This window comes from Tupaia chinensis, unplaced genomic scaffold (assembly GCF_000334495.1).
Source record: "Tupaia chinensis unplaced genomic scaffold, TupChi_1.0 Scaffold000463_1, whole genome shotgun sequence".
Lineage (NCBI taxonomy): Eukaryota > Metazoa > Chordata > Mammalia > Scandentia > Tupaiidae > Tupaia > Tupaia belangeri.
The window spans coordinates 1,581,200-1,600,215 of NW_006159972.1; the positions used below are offsets into that span (position 1 = coordinate 1,581,200).

General features: G+C 37.9%; 1 protein-coding gene and 1 long non-coding RNA gene across 2 annotated transcripts in view; both read right to left on the reverse strand.

Moving 5' to 3' along the window:
- Nucleotides 1-19,016, reverse strand: part of TERB1 (telomere repeat binding bouquet formation protein 1) — a 50,241-nt gene that overhangs the window by 19,005 nt on the left and 12,220 nt on the right. Inside the window, exons 6-13 of the mRNA XM_006155566.1 lie at nucleotides 18,248-18,379; nucleotides 16,149-16,209; nucleotides 15,941-16,056; nucleotides 15,425-15,547; nucleotides 12,296-12,448; nucleotides 10,373-10,504; nucleotides 7,530-7,655; nucleotides 5,193-5,353 (exon numbers count right to left, since the gene is read on the reverse strand). Coding sequence (XP_006155628.1) covers nucleotides 5,193-5,353; nucleotides 7,530-7,655; nucleotides 10,373-10,504; nucleotides 12,296-12,448; nucleotides 15,425-15,547; nucleotides 15,941-16,056; nucleotides 16,149-16,209; nucleotides 18,248-18,379 — 1,004 coding nt within the window. The remainder of the gene's footprint in view (nucleotides 1-5,192; nucleotides 5,354-7,529; nucleotides 7,656-10,372; nucleotides 10,505-12,295; nucleotides 12,449-15,424; nucleotides 15,548-15,940; nucleotides 16,057-16,148; nucleotides 16,210-18,247; nucleotides 18,380-19,016) is intronic.
- LOC106735623 (uncharacterized) lies at nucleotides 1,374-3,287 on the reverse strand. Its single transcript, XR_001370912.1, has 2 exons — nucleotides 3,167-3,287; nucleotides 1,374-1,535 (listed from the first exon to the last, which is right to left on the reverse strand). It is a non-coding gene; the product is annotated as an uncharacterized LOC106735623 (long non-coding RNA).

Here is a 19,016-nt window from a genome sequence, read left to right on the forward strand (position 1 = left end):
GCTGCCAAGCCTGGGACTCAACAGTGGTAGGCCATGTGGGAGGCCAGAGCCTCAAACAACATGCCACCTACTGGCCCCTGACATAGTTTTCTCATTGCCAGAGGCCATGTGCACTTACCAGAAAGAGACAAAGAGGAATAAGGTACAACCCCAATGGATCATAGTCACATCACAATTCCACTCCATTTCTCCATCCTGTCAGGATCTGGGGCATGAATGCACACATATTCAGCATTTTTCAAGCTACTGGGATCAGGATTTGAATCACAGTCAGCCATGTGGAATCCAGCTTCATAACTATTAGGCTATGGGGCTGGCCTCATAGGTTATTTTGTAATATGTATTTTCCATGAACTTTTTTGAAAACCCCTTGAGATAGAGAGAGAAAAAGAGCAAGCAATTTTTTTTTTTGAGAGGTTTTTGGTAGCCATAAAGACAGAGAGAGACAGAAAGCAAGAAATCACCCCCCAGAGGGGATGAACATGCTGTAATCCCTTGTGCCCGGCTTGAGTTGGCGTGAGTTTAAACCACTGGGTCCAGGACTCTAATCATGGTCGACTACATGGGAGTCCAGCGACATAGCCATTATGCCATCTTCTGGTCCCAAGAAAGAAAGATTCTTAGACTATTACTTCTCCACCTTTTACCCTTCTTCTTATTTTTTTTTTTTTTTTTTTTTGGCGAGAGATTTTTGCTATAGGACGTATGCACTCTCCAGAGAGACAAAAAGATAGACAGACAGAAAATGAGAACTCACTCCCTCCCCGGGAGTTCCTCCATTTTCCTTTTGGGATTTTAGGCATACACTCACATACAGCTGGCATGAGTTTCAAGCCACCAGATCCGGGACTCAAACTGTGGTTGGCCACGTGGAAGTCCAGCACCTTAACCACTATACCACTTGTTGGACCCTCTTTCTGACATCTACTATTCAGATGTTAGATCTCTTAGCTATATCTTTCGCATCTCTTACCTTTACAATCATCATTTCTATTTTTAAAAATTTTTTTGTTCAATGTCCAAGGGTGGCTCCTCAAGTATTATTAAAGAATTTTACATTTAAAACCAATAAAATTTCTTTTTTTAATTACTTAGAAAGAAAGGGCTAGCAAGTGACGTGGTGGGTAAGGTCCTGGATTCTCACATGGCTGCTCATGGTTCAAGTCCTAGACCCGGAAGCTTGCTTTCTCACTTTCTCTCCTTCTCACTCTCTCTCGTGAGTGCACATACCCCATAGCAAATTTTTTAAAAATCATGACTAAAAATTAAATAACTTAAAAAATTACTTGAAAAGAAAAAAATTTTGCCCTCCAACCTCTACTGTTAAACAATATTTTTAAAAAGTTCTATAATCTTTGAAACAAAGAAGCTAACCTCATTTCCTTCTCTTTCAAGCTGTTCTATTCTCTGTAGAATTTCCTTTGCTTTCTTCCAGTATTCTTCAAGATTCTTCTCTTTCACTTTTATTACTTTTAAGTGTTCAGCTCCATCATCATCAAAAGAATATTCTCCTAAACTTAGAGATAATTTCTCGGCTTTGTGATATGGAAAAAATAATGAGTTTATCTATTACTACAAATATTATTTTAACACTTTAAATAAAGACAACCTCATATCCCACCAATCCTTCTCTAAATTTTGTCCATCTAAATATCATCTTAACTGCTTAACTGGTACTGAAAATCAGTGGGAAAAATGCTTGGCCGAGGCCCAGGACCCAACAGTAAAAATTAGACTAGACTTTTCAGAGTTACATGGGAAAAAAATAACATGATTATATGTTATGCCAGGCACATAAACACCCTCAAGTATAAGGATACTGGTCTTTAAATTAGTTATTTTTAAAAGCAGCATTCATAAACCAGTTCCTTCATATAATTTTTTAAATATTTTTTTTACATATGTCCATAATTAAAAATCTTTTTCAAGAATTATTATTTTAAAAAATTTATCATTATTATTATTTTTAAGTTTTATACAGGCATTTACCAGTAAGAGAGAGAGAAAGAAAACAAGAAAGCAAGCCACCAGGTCTGTGACTTGAACTGAGATCAGTCATGTGAAAGTCTATCACCTTAACCACCATGCTACCTGCTGGTCCTTGTATCTATGATTCAAAGATCAAAATTCTTATCATGACCACTGCTCTCTGTGCTCCAATCACAATGGCCATTAATTCCTTGAATGCGCCAGGCTCCCTCCTCCCACAGAGCCTTCGTGCCTTACTATTGCTTATGCCTGAGACCCTGACCCATAACAATTTCCCCTCAATTCACCTAATTAACTCTAGACATTCAGATCTCAGCTCAAGAGTGACTTCCTCACAAGACTTTTTCTCATCAAGTCTAGGTCAGGTTCGTTTATTAAAAGATCTCAAAGATCTGTGGTCTATCTCTTCATAACCCTTATGTCAATTTGTAATACATAATCTCATTTTTGAGATTATTCTATTACTGTCTATTTTTCTAGCTAAAATAAGCTCTATTGGAACCAGCAGACGGCATAATGGTTATATGGCTGGACTCCCACAGGCGAGCCATGGTTTGAGTCCTATACCTGGTGGCTTAAAACTCACACTGGACATGTGTGAGAACATGCCCAAAATCCTGAGAGGAGAATGGAGGAGAAGGGATTGTGGCATGGCAGTCCCCCATGGGGATGATTTCTCACTTTCTGTCTCTCCGATGAGTGTACCCTATATCAAAAATCTCTCTAAACAATAATAATAATAAGTTAACTAAAAATACTGCTGTCTCTTCCATGTAAATTTATATATGCTGAAAATACCAAAGTCATCATGTACAAATGATATACTCTGCTTTTCAAATCTAAGAAGAACCTGGGAGCTAAAGGGTCTGACTCATTAAGGCAATTACAAATTTGCCTTCATAAACTTTGGCTCGTATTTTCTTTTTTTGTTGTTGTTGGAATTATGTTACTTAACCTTATTTATGTATTTATTTGACCAGAAACAGACAGAATGAGAGAGGGAGAGAGAAAGAGTGAAGGTGAGAATGGAAGTCGCCATGTCTCAGACTCAAACCATGGTTGGTCATGTGGGAACCAGTGCTCTCAACCACCACCCCACTTACCAGTCTTGGTTGGTCTTTTCTGAAAATAAGAAATATTTTAAGTAAGTGAATATTAATATCAACAGTAAACTTACTAATTTTTTTGCAGTTATGAAGTACAAAAGTGGCAGCTTTGTTTAGATCCTCATTCTGAGATTCAGTTAAGGCTTGTATCATGAGTGGAAGCCCATTGTTTTTAAAAAGGTCATATTGATTCTCCTCTAGGAAAGCATATAAAATTTGAATTAGAAGAGAATTACTTTATCATAAACTATCTGTATAAGACTATCATAAACTACCTGCATGAAACAATCACAAGACTTCCTAATGATAACATAAGGAAGTAATATAATATTTAAACGTAGTTCAAATTTTTTAAAATATAAATAATTTTAAAAGTATTTTCAGTTTAGGAAATAACCCACTTATACAAAATACCTAAATCTCTTAAGTGATCACCTCTAAAATTCAGTCACAGAATACCATCATATCTCATAAGAATAAACAAACTGGGATCAGCAGTTGGCATAATGGCTATGTCGCTGGACTCCCATGTAGTCGACCGCGGTTCAAATCCTAGACCCAGCGGCTTAAACTCACTCAGGGCATATGTGCATACATGTCCAAGATCCCAAGAGGAAAATGGAGGAGAAGAGATTGCAGCTTGGCCATTCCTCAGGGGATAATTACTTGCTTTCTGTCTCTCTGTCTCTCTGTCTTTCTGGTAAGTGCACACGCCCTATAGCAAAAGCCTCTAAAAAAAAAAAAGAATCAACAAACTGTCCTTACTTGGTTCAAAACAGAAATTAAGAATCTAAATTACTAATTTAGATGTTAAGAGAAAGAATGGAGAAATAAACTGATGGAGGGAGTAGGTAAGGGAAAGAAGAAAGAGGAGAATGGAAAAGTGGGAGGGGGAAGAGAGAAGGAAGGACACTGGAAAAAGAGAGGAGAGAAGAAAGTAAAGAAGGTTGGAAAGTAGCAGTAGGTTGGACAAGAGAGAAAGAGTGGGAAGAATGTGGAGAGAAGGAAAAAAATGGAAGGGGAAGGAGAAAGAAGAGAGAGAAGAAAGATAATAAGCAGGGAAAGAAAAACCCTTTAAAGATTTTCAGCAAGAGATAACAGGATCAGATCTGTGCAGCACTGTGAAGAGAGGACTAGAAAAGGGAGGGAGGGAGTCCCCCATGCCAGCTCAGAAATAGTGCTTTCAGGGAATAAGAGAAATAAAAATTTTCTGCTGAGAATTCAGCCTGGTAGAGCCCCCTGGAGAAAAACGGAATGACAGAGAGTTTTCAGATCACCTCCTCCTCTGCCCACCTCCAATCTCTCAGATTGAACTTCTAGAAATTAGGAAGAAATGAATACCCCATCAGATGACTAAAAATCACCACAGTCCCTTTTTTTTTTTTTTTTTTTTTTTTTTTTTGGCGAGAGATTTTTGCTATAGGACGTATGCACTCTCCAGAGAGACAAAAAGATAGACAGACAGAAAATGAGAACTCACTCCCTCCCCGGGAGTTCCTCCATTTTCCTTTTGGGATTTTAGGCATACACTCACATACAGCTGGCATGAGTTTCAAGCCACCAGATCCGGGACTCAAACTGTGGTTGGCCACGTGGAAGTCCAGCACCTTAACCACTATACCACTTGTTGGACCCTCTTTCTGACATCTACTATTCAGATGTTAGATCTCTTAGCTATATCTTTCGCATCTCTTACCTTTACAATCATCATTTCTATTTTTAAAAATTTTTTTGTTCAATGTCCAAGGGTGGCTCCTCAAGTATTATTAAAGAATTTTACATTTAAAACCAATAAAATTTCTTTTTTTAATTACTTAGAAAGAAAGGGCTAGCAAGTGACGTGGTGGGTAAGGTCCTGGATTCTCACATGGCTGCTCATGGTTCAAGTCCTAGACCCGGAAGCTTGCTTTCTCACTTTCTCTCCTTCTCACTCTCTCTCGTGAGTGCACATACCCCATAGCAAATTTTTTAAAAATCATGACTAAAAATTAAATAACTTAAAAAATTACTTGAAAAGAAAAAAATTTTGCCCTCCAACCTCTACTGTTAAACAATATTTTTAAAAAGTTCTATAATCTTTGAAACAAAGAAGCTAACCTCATTTCCTTCTCTTTCAAGCTGTTCTATTCTCTGTAGAATTTCCTTTGCTTTCTTCCAGTATTCTTCAAGATTCTTCTCTTTCACTTTTATTACTTTTAAGTGTTCAGCTCCATCATCATCAAAAGAATATTCTCCTAAACTTAGAGATAATTTCTCGGCTTTGTGATATGGAAAAAATAATGAGTTTATCTATTACTACAAATATTATTTTAACACTTTAAATAAAGACAACCTCATATCCCACCAACCCTTCTCTAAATTTTGTCCATCTAAATACCATCTTAACTGCTTAACTGGTACTGAAAATCAGTGGGAAAAATGCTTGGCCGAGGCCCAGGACCCAACAGTAAAAATTAGACTAGACTTTTCAGAGTTACATGGGAAAAAAATAACATGATTATATGTTATGCCAGGCACATAAACACCCTCAAGTATAAGGATACTGGTCTTTAAATTAGTTATTTTTAAAAGCAGCATTCATAAACCAGTTCCTTCATATAATTTTTTAAATATTTTTTTACATATGTCCATAATTAAAAATCTTTTTCAAAAACATTTTTAAGGGACCAGCAGATGGCATAATGATTACATTGCTGGACTCCCATGAAGTCGAACATGGTTTGAGTCCCAGACCTGAGGGCTTAAAACTCAGCCAGGTAAGTGTGCATGCATACCCAAAATCCTGAGAGAAGAATGGAGGAGAAGGATTATGGTACGGCTATCTACCATGGGGGTGATTTCTCACTTTCTATCTCTCTGACTCTGTCTCTCCAGTGAGCACATGCACCCTATAGTAAAAATGTCTTTCTAAAAAAATTATTTTGAGTTTTTTTTTTTTTTTGAGAGATTTTTGCTATAGGGCATATGCGCTCACCAGAAAGACAGAGAGAGACAGAGAGACAGAAAGCGAGAAGTCACCCCCCTCAGGGGAGGATGGCCATGCCACAGTCCCTTCTCCTCCATTCTCCTCTTGGGATCTTGGGCACACATGCACACGTGCCTGGCATGAGTTTAAGCCACTGGATTCGGGACTCGAACCATAGTCGACCACGTGGGAGTCCAGCGATATAGCCATTATGCCCATTGCTGGTCCCAAGAATTATTATTTTAAAAAATTTATCATTATTATTATTTTTAAGTTTTATACAGGCATTTACCAGTAAGAGAGAGAGAAAGAAAACAAGAAAGCAAGCCACCAGGTCTGTGACTTGAACTGAGATCAGTCATGTGAAAGTCTATCACCTTAACCACCATGCTACCTGCTGGTCCTTGTATCTATGATTCAAAGATCAAAATTCTTATCATGACCACTGCTCTCTGTGCTCCAATCACAATGGCCATTAATTCCTTGAATGCGCCAGGCTCCCTCCTCCCACAGAGCCTTCGTGCCTTACTATTGCTTATGCCTGAGACCCTGACCCATAACAATTTCCCCTCAATTCACCTAATTAACTCTAGACATTCAGATCTCAGCTCAAGAGTGACTTCCTCACAAGACTTTTTCTCATCAAGTCTAGGTCAGGTTCGTTTATTAAAAGATCTCAAAGATCTGTGGTCTATCTCTTCATAACCCTTATGTCAATTTGTAATACATAATCTCATTTTTGAGATTATTCTATTACTGTCTATTTTTCTAGCTAAAATAAGCTCTATTGGAACCAGCAGACGGCATAATGGTTATATGGCTGGACTCCCACAGGCGAGCCATGGTTTGAGTCCTATACCTGGTGGCTTAAAACTCACACTGGACATGTGTGAGAACATGCCCAAAATCCTGAGAGGAGAATGGAGGAGAAGGGATTGTGGCATGGCAGTCCCCCATGGGGATGATTTCTCACTTTCTGTCTCTCCGATGAGTGTACCCTATATCAAAAATCTCTCTAAACAATAATAATAATAAGTTAACTAAAAATACTGCTGTCTCTTCCATGTAAATTTATATATGCTGAAAATACCAAAGTCATCATGTACAAATGATATACTCTGCTTTTCAAATCTAAGAAGAACCTGGGAGCTAAAGGGTCTGACTCATTAAGGCAATTACAAATTTGCCTTCATAAACTTTGGCTCGTATTTTCTTTTTTTGTTGTTGTTGGAATTATGTTACTTAACCTTATTTATGTATTTATTTGACCAGAAACAGACAGAATGAGAGAGGGAGAGAGAAAGAGTGAAGGTGAGAATGGAAGTCGCCATGTCTCAGACTCAAACCATGGTTGGTCATGTGGGAACCAGTGCTCTCAACCACCACCCCACTTACCAGTCTTGGTTGGTCTTTTCTGAAAATAAGAAATATTTTAAGTAAGTGAATATTAATATCAACAGTAAACTTACTAATTTTTTTGCAGTTATGAAGTACAAAAGTGGCAGCTTTGTTTAGATCCTCATTCTGAGATTCAGTTAAGGCTTGTATCATGAGTGGAAGCCCATTGTTTTTAAAAAGGTCATATTGATTCTCCTCTAGGAAAGCATATAAAATTTGAATTAGAAGAGAATTACTTTATCATAAACTATCTGTATAAGACTATCATAAACTACCTGCATGAAACAATCACAAGACTTCCTAATGATAACATAAGGAAGTAATATAATATTTAAACGTAGTTCAAATTTTTTAAAATATAAATAATTTTAAAAGTATTTTCAGTTTAGGAAATAACCCACTTATACAAAATACCTAAATCTCTTAAGTGATCACCTCTAAAATTCAGTCACAGAATACCATCATATCTCATAAGAATAAACAAACTGGGATCAGCAGTTGGCATAATGGCTATGTCGCTGGACTCCCATGTAGTCGACCGCGGTTCAAATCCTAGACCCAGCGGCTTAAACTCACTCAGGGCATATGTGCATACATGTCCAAGATCCCAAGAGGAAAATGGAGGAGAAGAGATTGCAGCTTGGCCATTCCTCAGGGGATAATTACTTGCTTTCTGTCTCTCTGTCTCTCTGTCTTTCTGGTAAGTGCACACGCCCTATAGCAAAAGCCTCTAAAAAAAAAAAAGAATCAACAAACTGTCCTTACTTGGTTCAAAACAGAAATTAAGAATCTAAATTACTAATTTAGATGTTAAGAGAAAGAATGGAGAAATAAACTGATGGAGGGAGTAGGTAAGGGAAAGAAGAAAGAGGAGAATGGAAAAGTGGGAGGGGGAAGAGAGAAGGAAGGACACTGGAAAAAGAGAGGAGAGAAGAAAGTAAAGAAGGTTGGAAAGTAGCAGTAGGTTGGACAAGAGAGAAAGAGTGGGAAGAATGTGGAGAGAAGGAAAAAAATGGAAGGGGAAGGAGAAAGAAGAGAGAGAAGAAAGATAATAAGCAGGGAAAGAAAAACCCTTTAAAGATTTTCAGCAAGAGATAACAGGATCAGATCTGTGCAGCACTGTGAAGAGAGGACTAGAAAAGGGAGGGAGGGAGTCCCCCATGCCAGCTCAGAAATAGTGCTTTCAGGGAATAAGAGAAATAAAAATTTTCTGCTGAGAATTCAGCCTGGTAGAGCCCCCTGGAGAAAAACGGAATGACAGAGAGTTTTCAGATCACCTCCTCCTCTGCCCACCTCCAATCTCTCAGATTGAACTTCTAGAAATTAGGAAGAAATGAATAACCCATCAGATGACTAAAAATCACCACAGAGGCACAAGAAATATGAGAAACCAAGAAAATACCTCTCCCCCAAGGGAAAAGAATAACTCCTCTTCATCTATAGACAGTACAATGGAACTCATGGAAATGTCTGATAAAGAATTTATAACATTTATAGTGACAAAGCTAACAGAGATGGAAGAGAATATAGACAATGAACTCCAGAAGAGGTAGGAGAAAAGAGCTGACAAGTTCCAGGAGATGAGGAGGTTCTTGTACAATCTGAAAGAAGAAATACACACCATAAAAAAGAATCAAATGACACTCTTAGAGATGAAGGCTATAATACAGGAAGTCAAAACCTCCTTTGAAAGTATTAAAAGAAGACTAGATCATACAAAAAATCAAATCTCAGATGTAGAAAACAGAATCACTGGACAAGTAAATTCCACAATGAAGACTGAGAAAACAGCCCCCAAATTAGAATAATATATGAGAAATACTAGATACCATTAAATGTCCAAACATCCAGATAATTGGTATCCCAGAAGGTGAAGAGACTAACAAGGGCATTGATAATCTATTCCATGAAATCCTGGAATAGACTTTCCAAAAACAGAGAGGCATTAAAAGATCCAGATTCAAGAAATACAAAGGATCCCAAATAGGATCAACCCAAGAAGATCTTCTCCAAGACATATTATAGCCAGATTGACCAAAACCACAGACAAAGACAGGATACTAAGATTGGCAAGAGAGAAAAGTCAAGTTACCTACACAGGATATCCCATCAGGACAGTGGACCTCTCATCAGAAACAATGCAAGTAAGGAATGAATGGGAAAATATACTCAACATATTGAGTGAAAAACAATTTCAGCCAAAAATACTATATCCAGCAAGATTATCCTTCATATGGGAAGAAAAGACAAGAACATTCTCAGATAAACAAAACCTGAAAGAATTTCCCAACACCAGACCAGTTCTCCAAGAAGTTCCGAAAAGAGTGCTATATCGGGAAAACTAAAGTCAGACACACAGAAATAAGAATTCAAACCAACTAAGAAAATGGTCAACTTAATGGTAAGGACAAGTCCAGAGTTGAACATTATCTTCCAGAATTTAAATGGAAAGATCGGACACAACAGAAGATAGATTAAGTACATGAGTCTGAACTGATGAAATAGAATTTTATGACTTTTTTTTTTTTTTTACTAAAACATTGATCTTCTGTGCTTTGTTTCCCAGAATTAAGGATCTTTGTCTTCTCTTGAGTTGTCTATGGGTCCATGTATTGCAATACTGGTGAAAGATATTAAGGGACTGAGGGCCTAAATTGAGAGAGCAGCACTAGAATTGGACAGAAAGGGATAAAAAGGTGCCAAAAAAAATGTAGAACTACAGGTCTTAGTGACTAACTCAATACAATATATGAAAAAGGATGAGAAGCTAAAATGACAGGTTTGGGACCTGAATGCTGAATAGTTGGGGAAAAGGCAATACTTTAAAGACTTTCACATGACCGTTGAGGTAGGGAGGGGAACATATTTTCACTGCACTGTTTTAATAAGCACACTAAATAAATTCAATACTTACCACAATCCTCTGTGCAATGACCAAGAGTAAGTATGATGCTAAATTTTTCTCCTGAATCCAGACTTTCATGAGTCAGTAATGCCAGAAGTTTTGAAACAATGTGGTACTTGGATAGTACTACCCCAAAAGTAGCTATTAGTATAAAAAAAAAAGTAAAATACAAACTTAAAACTATACATATACTATATATGTTTTCAGAGTTTATCCAGTATCATATAAACAGTATCATATATCTATAAATAATCACATTATCCTTCATATGGGAAGAAAAGACAAGAACATTCTCAGATAAACAATATATACACACACACCTCATATACCGTGTCACACATGTCTACATATGTGAATATTTAAAAACTCTTTGTAATAAGATGGAGGCTTACTACAATATCCCTTATTAATTCCTCTTCCCATACTAAATACATATTACTAAAGCAAATGTTTTGAATAGTTTCTTAATTGTTCTGTATAATGTTAATAAAGTAAATATAATAAAGTAATAATATCTTCCTGAAAGCTAAATATGTTTACTCTTACTTTATATCTCTCCTTTTATCTAGATTGAACAGTAAAGACCTTTATATGAAACCAATGCCTGCCTAACATTGAGATATACTATTAACTGATCATGATCCTTCTGACATTAAAGAATAAATGAAAGGGACCAGCAGTTAGGGTAATGGCTATGTCGCTGGACTCCCACGACCGCAGTTTGCGGTTTGCGTCCCGGACTGATGGCTTAAAACTCACCCCGGGCACATGTGCGTGCATGCCCAAGATCCCAAGAGGAGAACGGAGGAGAAGGGATTGTGGTGTGGCCATTCCCCCTGGGGGGTGATTTCTCGCTGTCTCTCTGTCTCTGTCTGGCGAGCGCACATGCCCTATAGCTAAAATATCTTAAAAAAAAAAAAAGAATAAATGAAACATATCTGAAACTACACTGAGATGTGACAAAATTCAAGAAGTCCATCATCTTAACCTATACCTCTCCTCCTGAGGCTTTTAACAGGGTTTGCTTGGAAGCTAGCAATACTGTTATTGACCATAAGATTGTAAATTCCTTAAGGGACTATATTGTAACCATTTTTATGTGTCTAGAGCTTAGTCATGGCAGATACTCAATAACTGCTTTTTTCAAAAATCATCTAGTTTTCCCCCCAAGTTATTTGTGAATGCCAATAGAGTCTCTTATAACTGGCAGCCATGAGTTAAGTCTGATTCTGCCACTCACTAGCTAGTGTTTATCAGATAAGTCAGACCTCATACTTAGAGGCAGACCATAATTCTTTTTATCTTTAATTGAGAGGTTTTTGCTACAGGGCGCATGCACTCACCAAAAAGACAGAGAGAAAAAGAGAGACAGAAAGCAAGAAATCGCCCCCCGGGGGGATGGTCATGCCGCGATCCCTTCTCTTCCATTCTCCTCTTGGGATCTTGGGCATACGCGCACATGTGCCCGGCATGAGTTTAAGCCACTGGGTCTGGGACTTGAACCACGGTCGACTACATGGGAGTCCAGCCATATAGTCATTATGCCAACTGTTGGTCCCATGACTATAATTCTTTATACAATTCTTAATTTATAAATTGGGTTTTCCATTCCCAAGTCTCAAAAATACCCCTTGATCTTTCATCTAACATCAATACTGATTTTTATATAAAGTAAAGATTTGGGAATGAAAGACTCTTATTTTAATTCTATCATTAGAACTAAAGTCAGAAGACTTAAATTTGAATCCTTAAGGAAGTCATAACCTTTGTGGGAAAATAAAGAACTGATTAGATCATCTCTAAGATTTTCTTCCATTTCTGAGAAACTGCAAGTCTGAGCTAGGTTAGTGTTCAATCTACCATTTCAATACTCACCATGTTGAAGTCAAACAAAATTCAATTGTAGAAAGATTACTAAGCATTTTCACTTACGATTATCAGCAATACACGCATCCACTGTCTTTGTCACCACCACCGCAAGCTTAGCACTGGAAAGAGTCTTATGGGAATCAGATTCCAGTTGCACAAGAACTTGAGATAATACATCCAGTCCGCCCACAGACACAAAGTATTTCTGAACATATGCTTAAGAAGTAAAGTAGCAGAATTATTAATATCTCAAACAAGGCAGGTATATGATTTCATTCAATTAATTTACACTGAATAATTTAGTTGACTTTTTAAAATACTTATTAAAAATCCCAAAATTAAAGAATTAAAAATCCAATATTTATATGTGCATATATGTAATCATAAAATAGATTACTTATTTATGTAAACAACTAATTTGATATAATATAACTACATGTATAGTACAGTATTTCTTTTTTATGTGTTAGAAATATTTTTTGTTTCATTTAGTGAAAGCTGGTGTGTCTTGTAAGAATGATATTACTGAACTGCCCTTCAATTTTATTTAACAAGACCTTCAACAGAGCTATAAAGAATAGATCTATTGGGAACCAGCAGTTAGCATAATGGCTATGTCGCTGGACTCCCACATAGTTGACCGCGGTTAGCGTCCTGGACCCGGTGGCTTAAAACTCACGCCGGGCGCATGTGCTTGCGTGCCCAAGATCCCAAGAGGAGAACGGAGGAGAAGGGATTACAGCATGGCCATCCCTGCTGTGAGGTGATTTCTCGCTTTCTGTCTCTCTATCTCTGTCTGTCTGGTGAGCGCATGCACCCTATAGCATAAAACCTCTCCAAAAAAAAAAAAATATACAAAATTATATATATATATATACACACACACATATATGTATATATGTGTATACATAATTTTTTCAAGAGAAATTTTTGCTATAGGGTATGTGTGCTTACTGGAAAGACAAAGAGAGACAGAGAAAGGGAAAGCAAGAAATCACCTCCCAGGGGGATCACACACACACACACACACACACACACACACACACACACGTTTGAAGCTGCTGGGTCCAGGACTTGAACCGTGAATCATGGTTGGCCATATAGGAGTCCAGCAACATAACCATTATGCCATCTGCTGGTCCCTCATCTCTCATTCTTGATATTGATAATTTAGGCTGTCTCTCATTATTTTGTAATCAGTTTAGTTAAATGATCAATTTTACTGATCTTTCAAAAAACTAGCTTGTGGGAGCAGCAGTTAGCATAATAGCTATGTCGCTGGACTCCCACGTAATCGACCGCGGTTCACGTCCCGGACCTGGTGGCTTAAAACTCATGCTAGGCACGTGTGCGTGCATGCCCAAGATTCTGAGAGGAGAATGGAAGAGAAGGGATTGTGGCATGGCCATCCCCCCCTGGGGGATGATTTCTCACTTTCTGTCTCCCTGTCTCTCTCTGTCTTTCTGGCGAATGCACGCGCCCTATAGCAAAAACCTCTCAAAAAAAAAAAAAGATTTAGGCACTCACAGACATGTGTCTGGTATGATTTTAAGGCCGCTAGGTCCAGGACTCAAACTGTGGTTGGCCGTGTGCAAATCCAGCATCAAAACCACCACACCACCTGCTGGCCCCTGTGCATATAATAAAAATATAGCATTCAAGTTAGCATACTATAGTAATCTTACTCTTTAAATAAGCAATATTCAATATTACAGATATGCCATAATTAATTTAGTCAGTCTTTTTGTGTTGTTTTTTTTTTTTTTTTTTTTTTAGTATCTCAGAAGGTGTATGTGTTACCAGAAAGAGATAGAGAAAAGGAGAAAAAAAGCATTCCTCCATGGTCATGAGGGATCCAGTTACCTTAACCACCATACCACCTGGCCTGCCCAATCCCTTGTAATGATTATTTTTTAAACTATATTTATTTATGGCTGGCCTAAATACATAGCACAGTGGTTAGGCATAGCACATAGGGAGCCATTTCCTCATGACCAACTATGGTTTGGATCCTAGCCTCTGTAGCTTGAGGATCACACCAGGTACATGTGTACTGTGTGCCCAGGGTCCTGATGGGATGTAGAAATGGAAAAAGAGGGACTGCAGCAGGACCATGCCCAGTCATGGTGTTCTTTCTCTCCCTCTCCCTGGTAAATGCATGTGCCCACTGGTGATTAAAAAAAAAAAAAAGAAATTTGGAGCCAGCTGATGGCATGGTGGTTAATGAAGCTAGATCCTAGATGGCCAATTCAAAGGTTTGAGTCTTGAACCCCACATCTTATTTTGATATACCTACTCTGTTTAGGTTTTTGCCATAATGTACATACACTTGCAGGAGAGAGCGACAGAGAAAGAGAAAGGGAAAGTAAAAAGGCACTGTATTGGAGGGATGCCCACAATCCCATCTCCTCCATTCTCTCAGGATTTGGGGCACACATGCACACACGCCCAGTGTGATTTTCAAGTTGCAGAGTTTGGGACTCAAACTGTGGTTGGCCATGTGGGAATCCAGCACCTTAACCACTACACTACCTACTGGCTCCTTGTTTTGATCTTTTAGTACTAAGCTGCTTAATTACCATATATTGGGGGTTTTTCTGGGGGTTTTATTTTTATTTATTTCTAATTTGATTCCACTGTTGTCAGAGAACACACTCAAGAGTTTTTAGTTTTGCTGTCTAGTTGCTTTGTTTCATGAAAGTATCTAGAGAGACTTAAAAATTATGCTTCCCTACCATCTTCCCAACGTCCTCCTAACAATATCTACTTTTAAGATTTTGTCTTTTTTGAAGAGATTTTTGCTACAGGGCACGTGCACTCACCCGAGAGACAGAGAGAGACAGAGAATGAGAAATCACCCACTGGGGGAGATGGCCATGCTGCAATCCCTTCTCCTCCAGTCTCCTCTTGGATCTTGGGCAGGCCCGCACACATGCCTGGCTTGAGTTTTAAGATACCAGGTCCAGGACTGAAACCATAGTCAACTATATGGGACTCCAGCAACGTAACCATCACACCATCTGCTGGTCCCAAGATTTCCTTACCTTCAAGGTTCTAAAAGTGCATCAAAATGACCCCATTTACTAGATAAGAATTAATTCACTAATCCAATTAATTAAAAATGAATTTAGCTTTTTATATGCTTTTAAATATGCTTCTTCAAGTACAACCTAGAGAATAACCAATACTTACTGTTATTTGCAAGAGTGAGTCCAATAAATGAGCAAATAGGGCGAATTATTTCAGGTTTCATACAACTCATTAGACACTCATTAGCATGTGGAAAAAGTGAACAGCAAAACATTTGATTATCATCTAAAAGAGACAAAGTTGACAATGTTTTAATATCACATTTAGAAAATATCAGTTTTCGGGAACCAGCAGTTAGCATAATGGCTATGTCGCTGGATTCCCACGTAGTCGACCGAGGTTTGTGTCCCAGACCCAGTGACTTAAAACTCACGCCAGGCGCGTGTGCGTGCGTGCCCAAGATCCCGAGAGGAGAATGGAGGAGAAGGGATTGTGGCGTGACCATCCCCCCTGGGGGGTGATTTCTCGCTTTCTGTCTCTATGTCTCTCTCTGTCTGTCTGGCGAACGCACGCGCCCTATAGTGAAAAAAAAAAAAAAAAACTCTCCAAAAAAGAAAAAAAATATATCAGTTTTCATTTCTGTTTTTATTTTTATATTTAAATATTTAAGATAATTACCATTTTGAGGATTGTTGACACAGACACACAGAGTACTACACACTGAAGACCACAGCTGATAAGTCTGGAAAACATTTTCATGTGACAAATCCAACTCATGTTTTGAAAGAACTGTCCTGTTGGGGTAAAAAGGTAAGATGGCAAATTATTACAAATGTGTGAAGAACTTAACTAATGAATAATTAACAAGAAATTGATATTTGCTTACCTGAACAATTCCGAAAGAACTGTAATACAACCTGTTTCTCTCACAAGTTTTTGTCCAGTCCCTTTAAAAAAGTCACATATTATACAAATATAACTTTTATTTAGAAATAATTTTGCAAAAATGAAAAACAAGACTTAAATAGTATCCTTTTTCCCCCCAGAGGGTGCATGTTCTCACCAGAGAAAAGAGAGAAAGGGAGAAAGCAACTGCCGAGGGAAATGGTCACACTGCAATCCCTCTCCTCCATTTCTCCATCCTGTTGGGATTTTAGGCATGTATGCACACATGTCTGACATGTTTCCTAAGTCTAGGACTCAAACTGTCATAGACCTAATGTAGTATACAGCCTTAACCACCAGGTCACTGGCCAGCTCTAAGTAGTATTGTAATAGCTTTTAAGCCACTTTAAAGTGCTGCAAAGTATTAAACAGAATTATAGTTGAAAAAAGGTAAAATCAAGGTTATTGTAAAAAATATATTATTTATTCTCAGAGACTAATAGCATTCAAGTTTCCTTCAAAAATTACAAAAAAATTATTTTGCATCATGATTCTGTTAAAATAGTGAAATATGTTCCAAAGTAGAAAAAAATAGCTTCAATCTTTTCTAGTATTTTTAAGACAGAAAAATAAAGTCTAGAAGCATTTTTTAAAAGAATTATTTAATTCTATTCATCATCTTTTTTTTTTTTTAATTTGACCAGAGAGAGATAGAGAAAAGACAAGTGAGAAAGTAAGCCACAGGTCCAGGACTCGAACCATGGTCAGCCATGTAGGAGTGTCTTAACCACCATGTCACCTACCAGTCCCAAAGTCTAGAAGCATTTTTTTTTAGAGGTTTTTGCTATAGGGTGCATATGCTCACCAGAAAGAGAGAGACAGAGAGACATAGGGGATGGCCCAGAGGAGATGGCCACGCCACAATCCTTTCTCCTCCATTCTCCTCTCAGGATCTTGGACATGCCCACACATGTGCCTGGCATGAGTTTAAGCCACTGAGTCTGGGACTCGAACCATGGTCAACTACATGGGAGTCCAGCGAAATAGCCATTACGCCAACTGCTGGTCCCAAGTCTAGAAACATTTTAAATGCCATAAAATTTCTAACAATTTGAAGAATTAAATAAAGCAATGTTAAAAAAAAAATAACCTTAGCCTAAGTAGTAGGTATTCAGAAATACTTTATACTATCTGTGACTTTGTTATAAATCTAAAACTATTTCAACATAAAAAACATTACTGGCTGATAGAGTAAACACTGTAGTAGTATTGACTAAATGGTCAATTTAGTGGAAAAAAATCAACCAAAGTTATTCATTAAATATCTCCTTTTTTTCATTTTGAAGTTGTTACTTCTCAATGTTTAAATAATACAAATCATTTTACTGTTTCTTAAAATTAACAAACATTGAATGTTTTTTTTTTTTTGAGAGGTTTTTGCTATAGGGCGCGTGCGCTCGCCAGAAAGAGAGAGACAGAGAGACAGAAAGCGAGAAATCACCCCCCAGGGAGGATGACCACACCACAATCCCTTCTTCATTCTCCTCTCTGGCTCTCTGCCACACATGCACACGCGCCCAGTGTGAGTTTAAGCCACCAGGTCCAGGACTCGAACAGCAGTCAACTACGTGGGAGTCCAGCGACATAGCCATTATGCTAACTGCTGGTCCCAAAAAACATTGAATGTTTAAATGCATGCTATTAATTCCCTTTTCTTTAAAGCTAGTATTTCTCAGAAGTTAGTGAGATTTAAACAAACAAGGGCCAGATGGTGGCATGGTGGTTGAGGCAGCTGGATCCCACATGGCTGACAGTGCAGTTCAAGCCTCAAATCTGGTGGCTTGGAAAATATGCTGGGCATGTGTGTGTGCATGCCCCAAATCCCAAGAGGAAAATGAAGGGAAAGGAATTGTGGTCTGGCTATCCCTTTCTCTTTCTTTCTTCTCTCCCTGGTAAGTGTACACACCCTATTGGCAATTTTTTTAAAAAAGAAAATAAGGAGGAAAAAACCCCACTAATATAAGGACTAGAATGATTAATAATGACTGTTCCAATTTATTATTCAAAAAATTTTTAAACACTCACAAAGAATATACTTACTATTATTGGACACTAGAACCAAAATAACATAGACGGACATTCTTTTCAAATTTGTATTTGAATCCTCATTAGATAAGAACCAAATTAAGTCTTCAAACAACTCTGAAGTGCACAAAGTCTGTTGACAGTAAACTGAAATATAAAACAGAATTTTAATTTCAGTGTATAAGCAAAAACAAGCTGTAAAATATGCTAAATAAAATACAAAGTTGTGGGGCCAGCAAGTGGCATGGTGGTTAAGGGTGCTGGACTCCCACAGAGCCGACCACAGTTCAAGTCTTGGACCTGGTGGCTTGCTTTCTCACTTCCTCTCTGTCTCTGTCTCTCTCTGATCAAACTGGAAAATAATAATGATAATAATAATAAATAAAGTTAAAATAAAATAATTCTTTAAAAAAAAAAAAGTTGCCAAACTAGAGTTGTGCCAAACAGATCTCATTTAATTGACATTAACCATATAGCAAAATTCCAGACAAATTGATATGTGCTTACTCAATTAGCAGATGAAAGAAGTAGTTAGCGTCTCTTTCTTTTTTAAAGGTTTTGGCCATAGAACTTGTGTGCTCACCAGAGAGAGACAGTAAGGGAGAAAGCGAGAAACCACCCCCCCAGGGAGATGGCCATGCTGCACTCCCTTCTCCTTTATTCTTCTCTTGGGATTTTGGGCACACACGCACATGCGCCCAGCGTGAGTTTTAAGCCAGGTCCAGGACTCAAACCATAGCCTTCTACATGGGAGTCCAGCAACGTAACTGTTACACCATCTGCT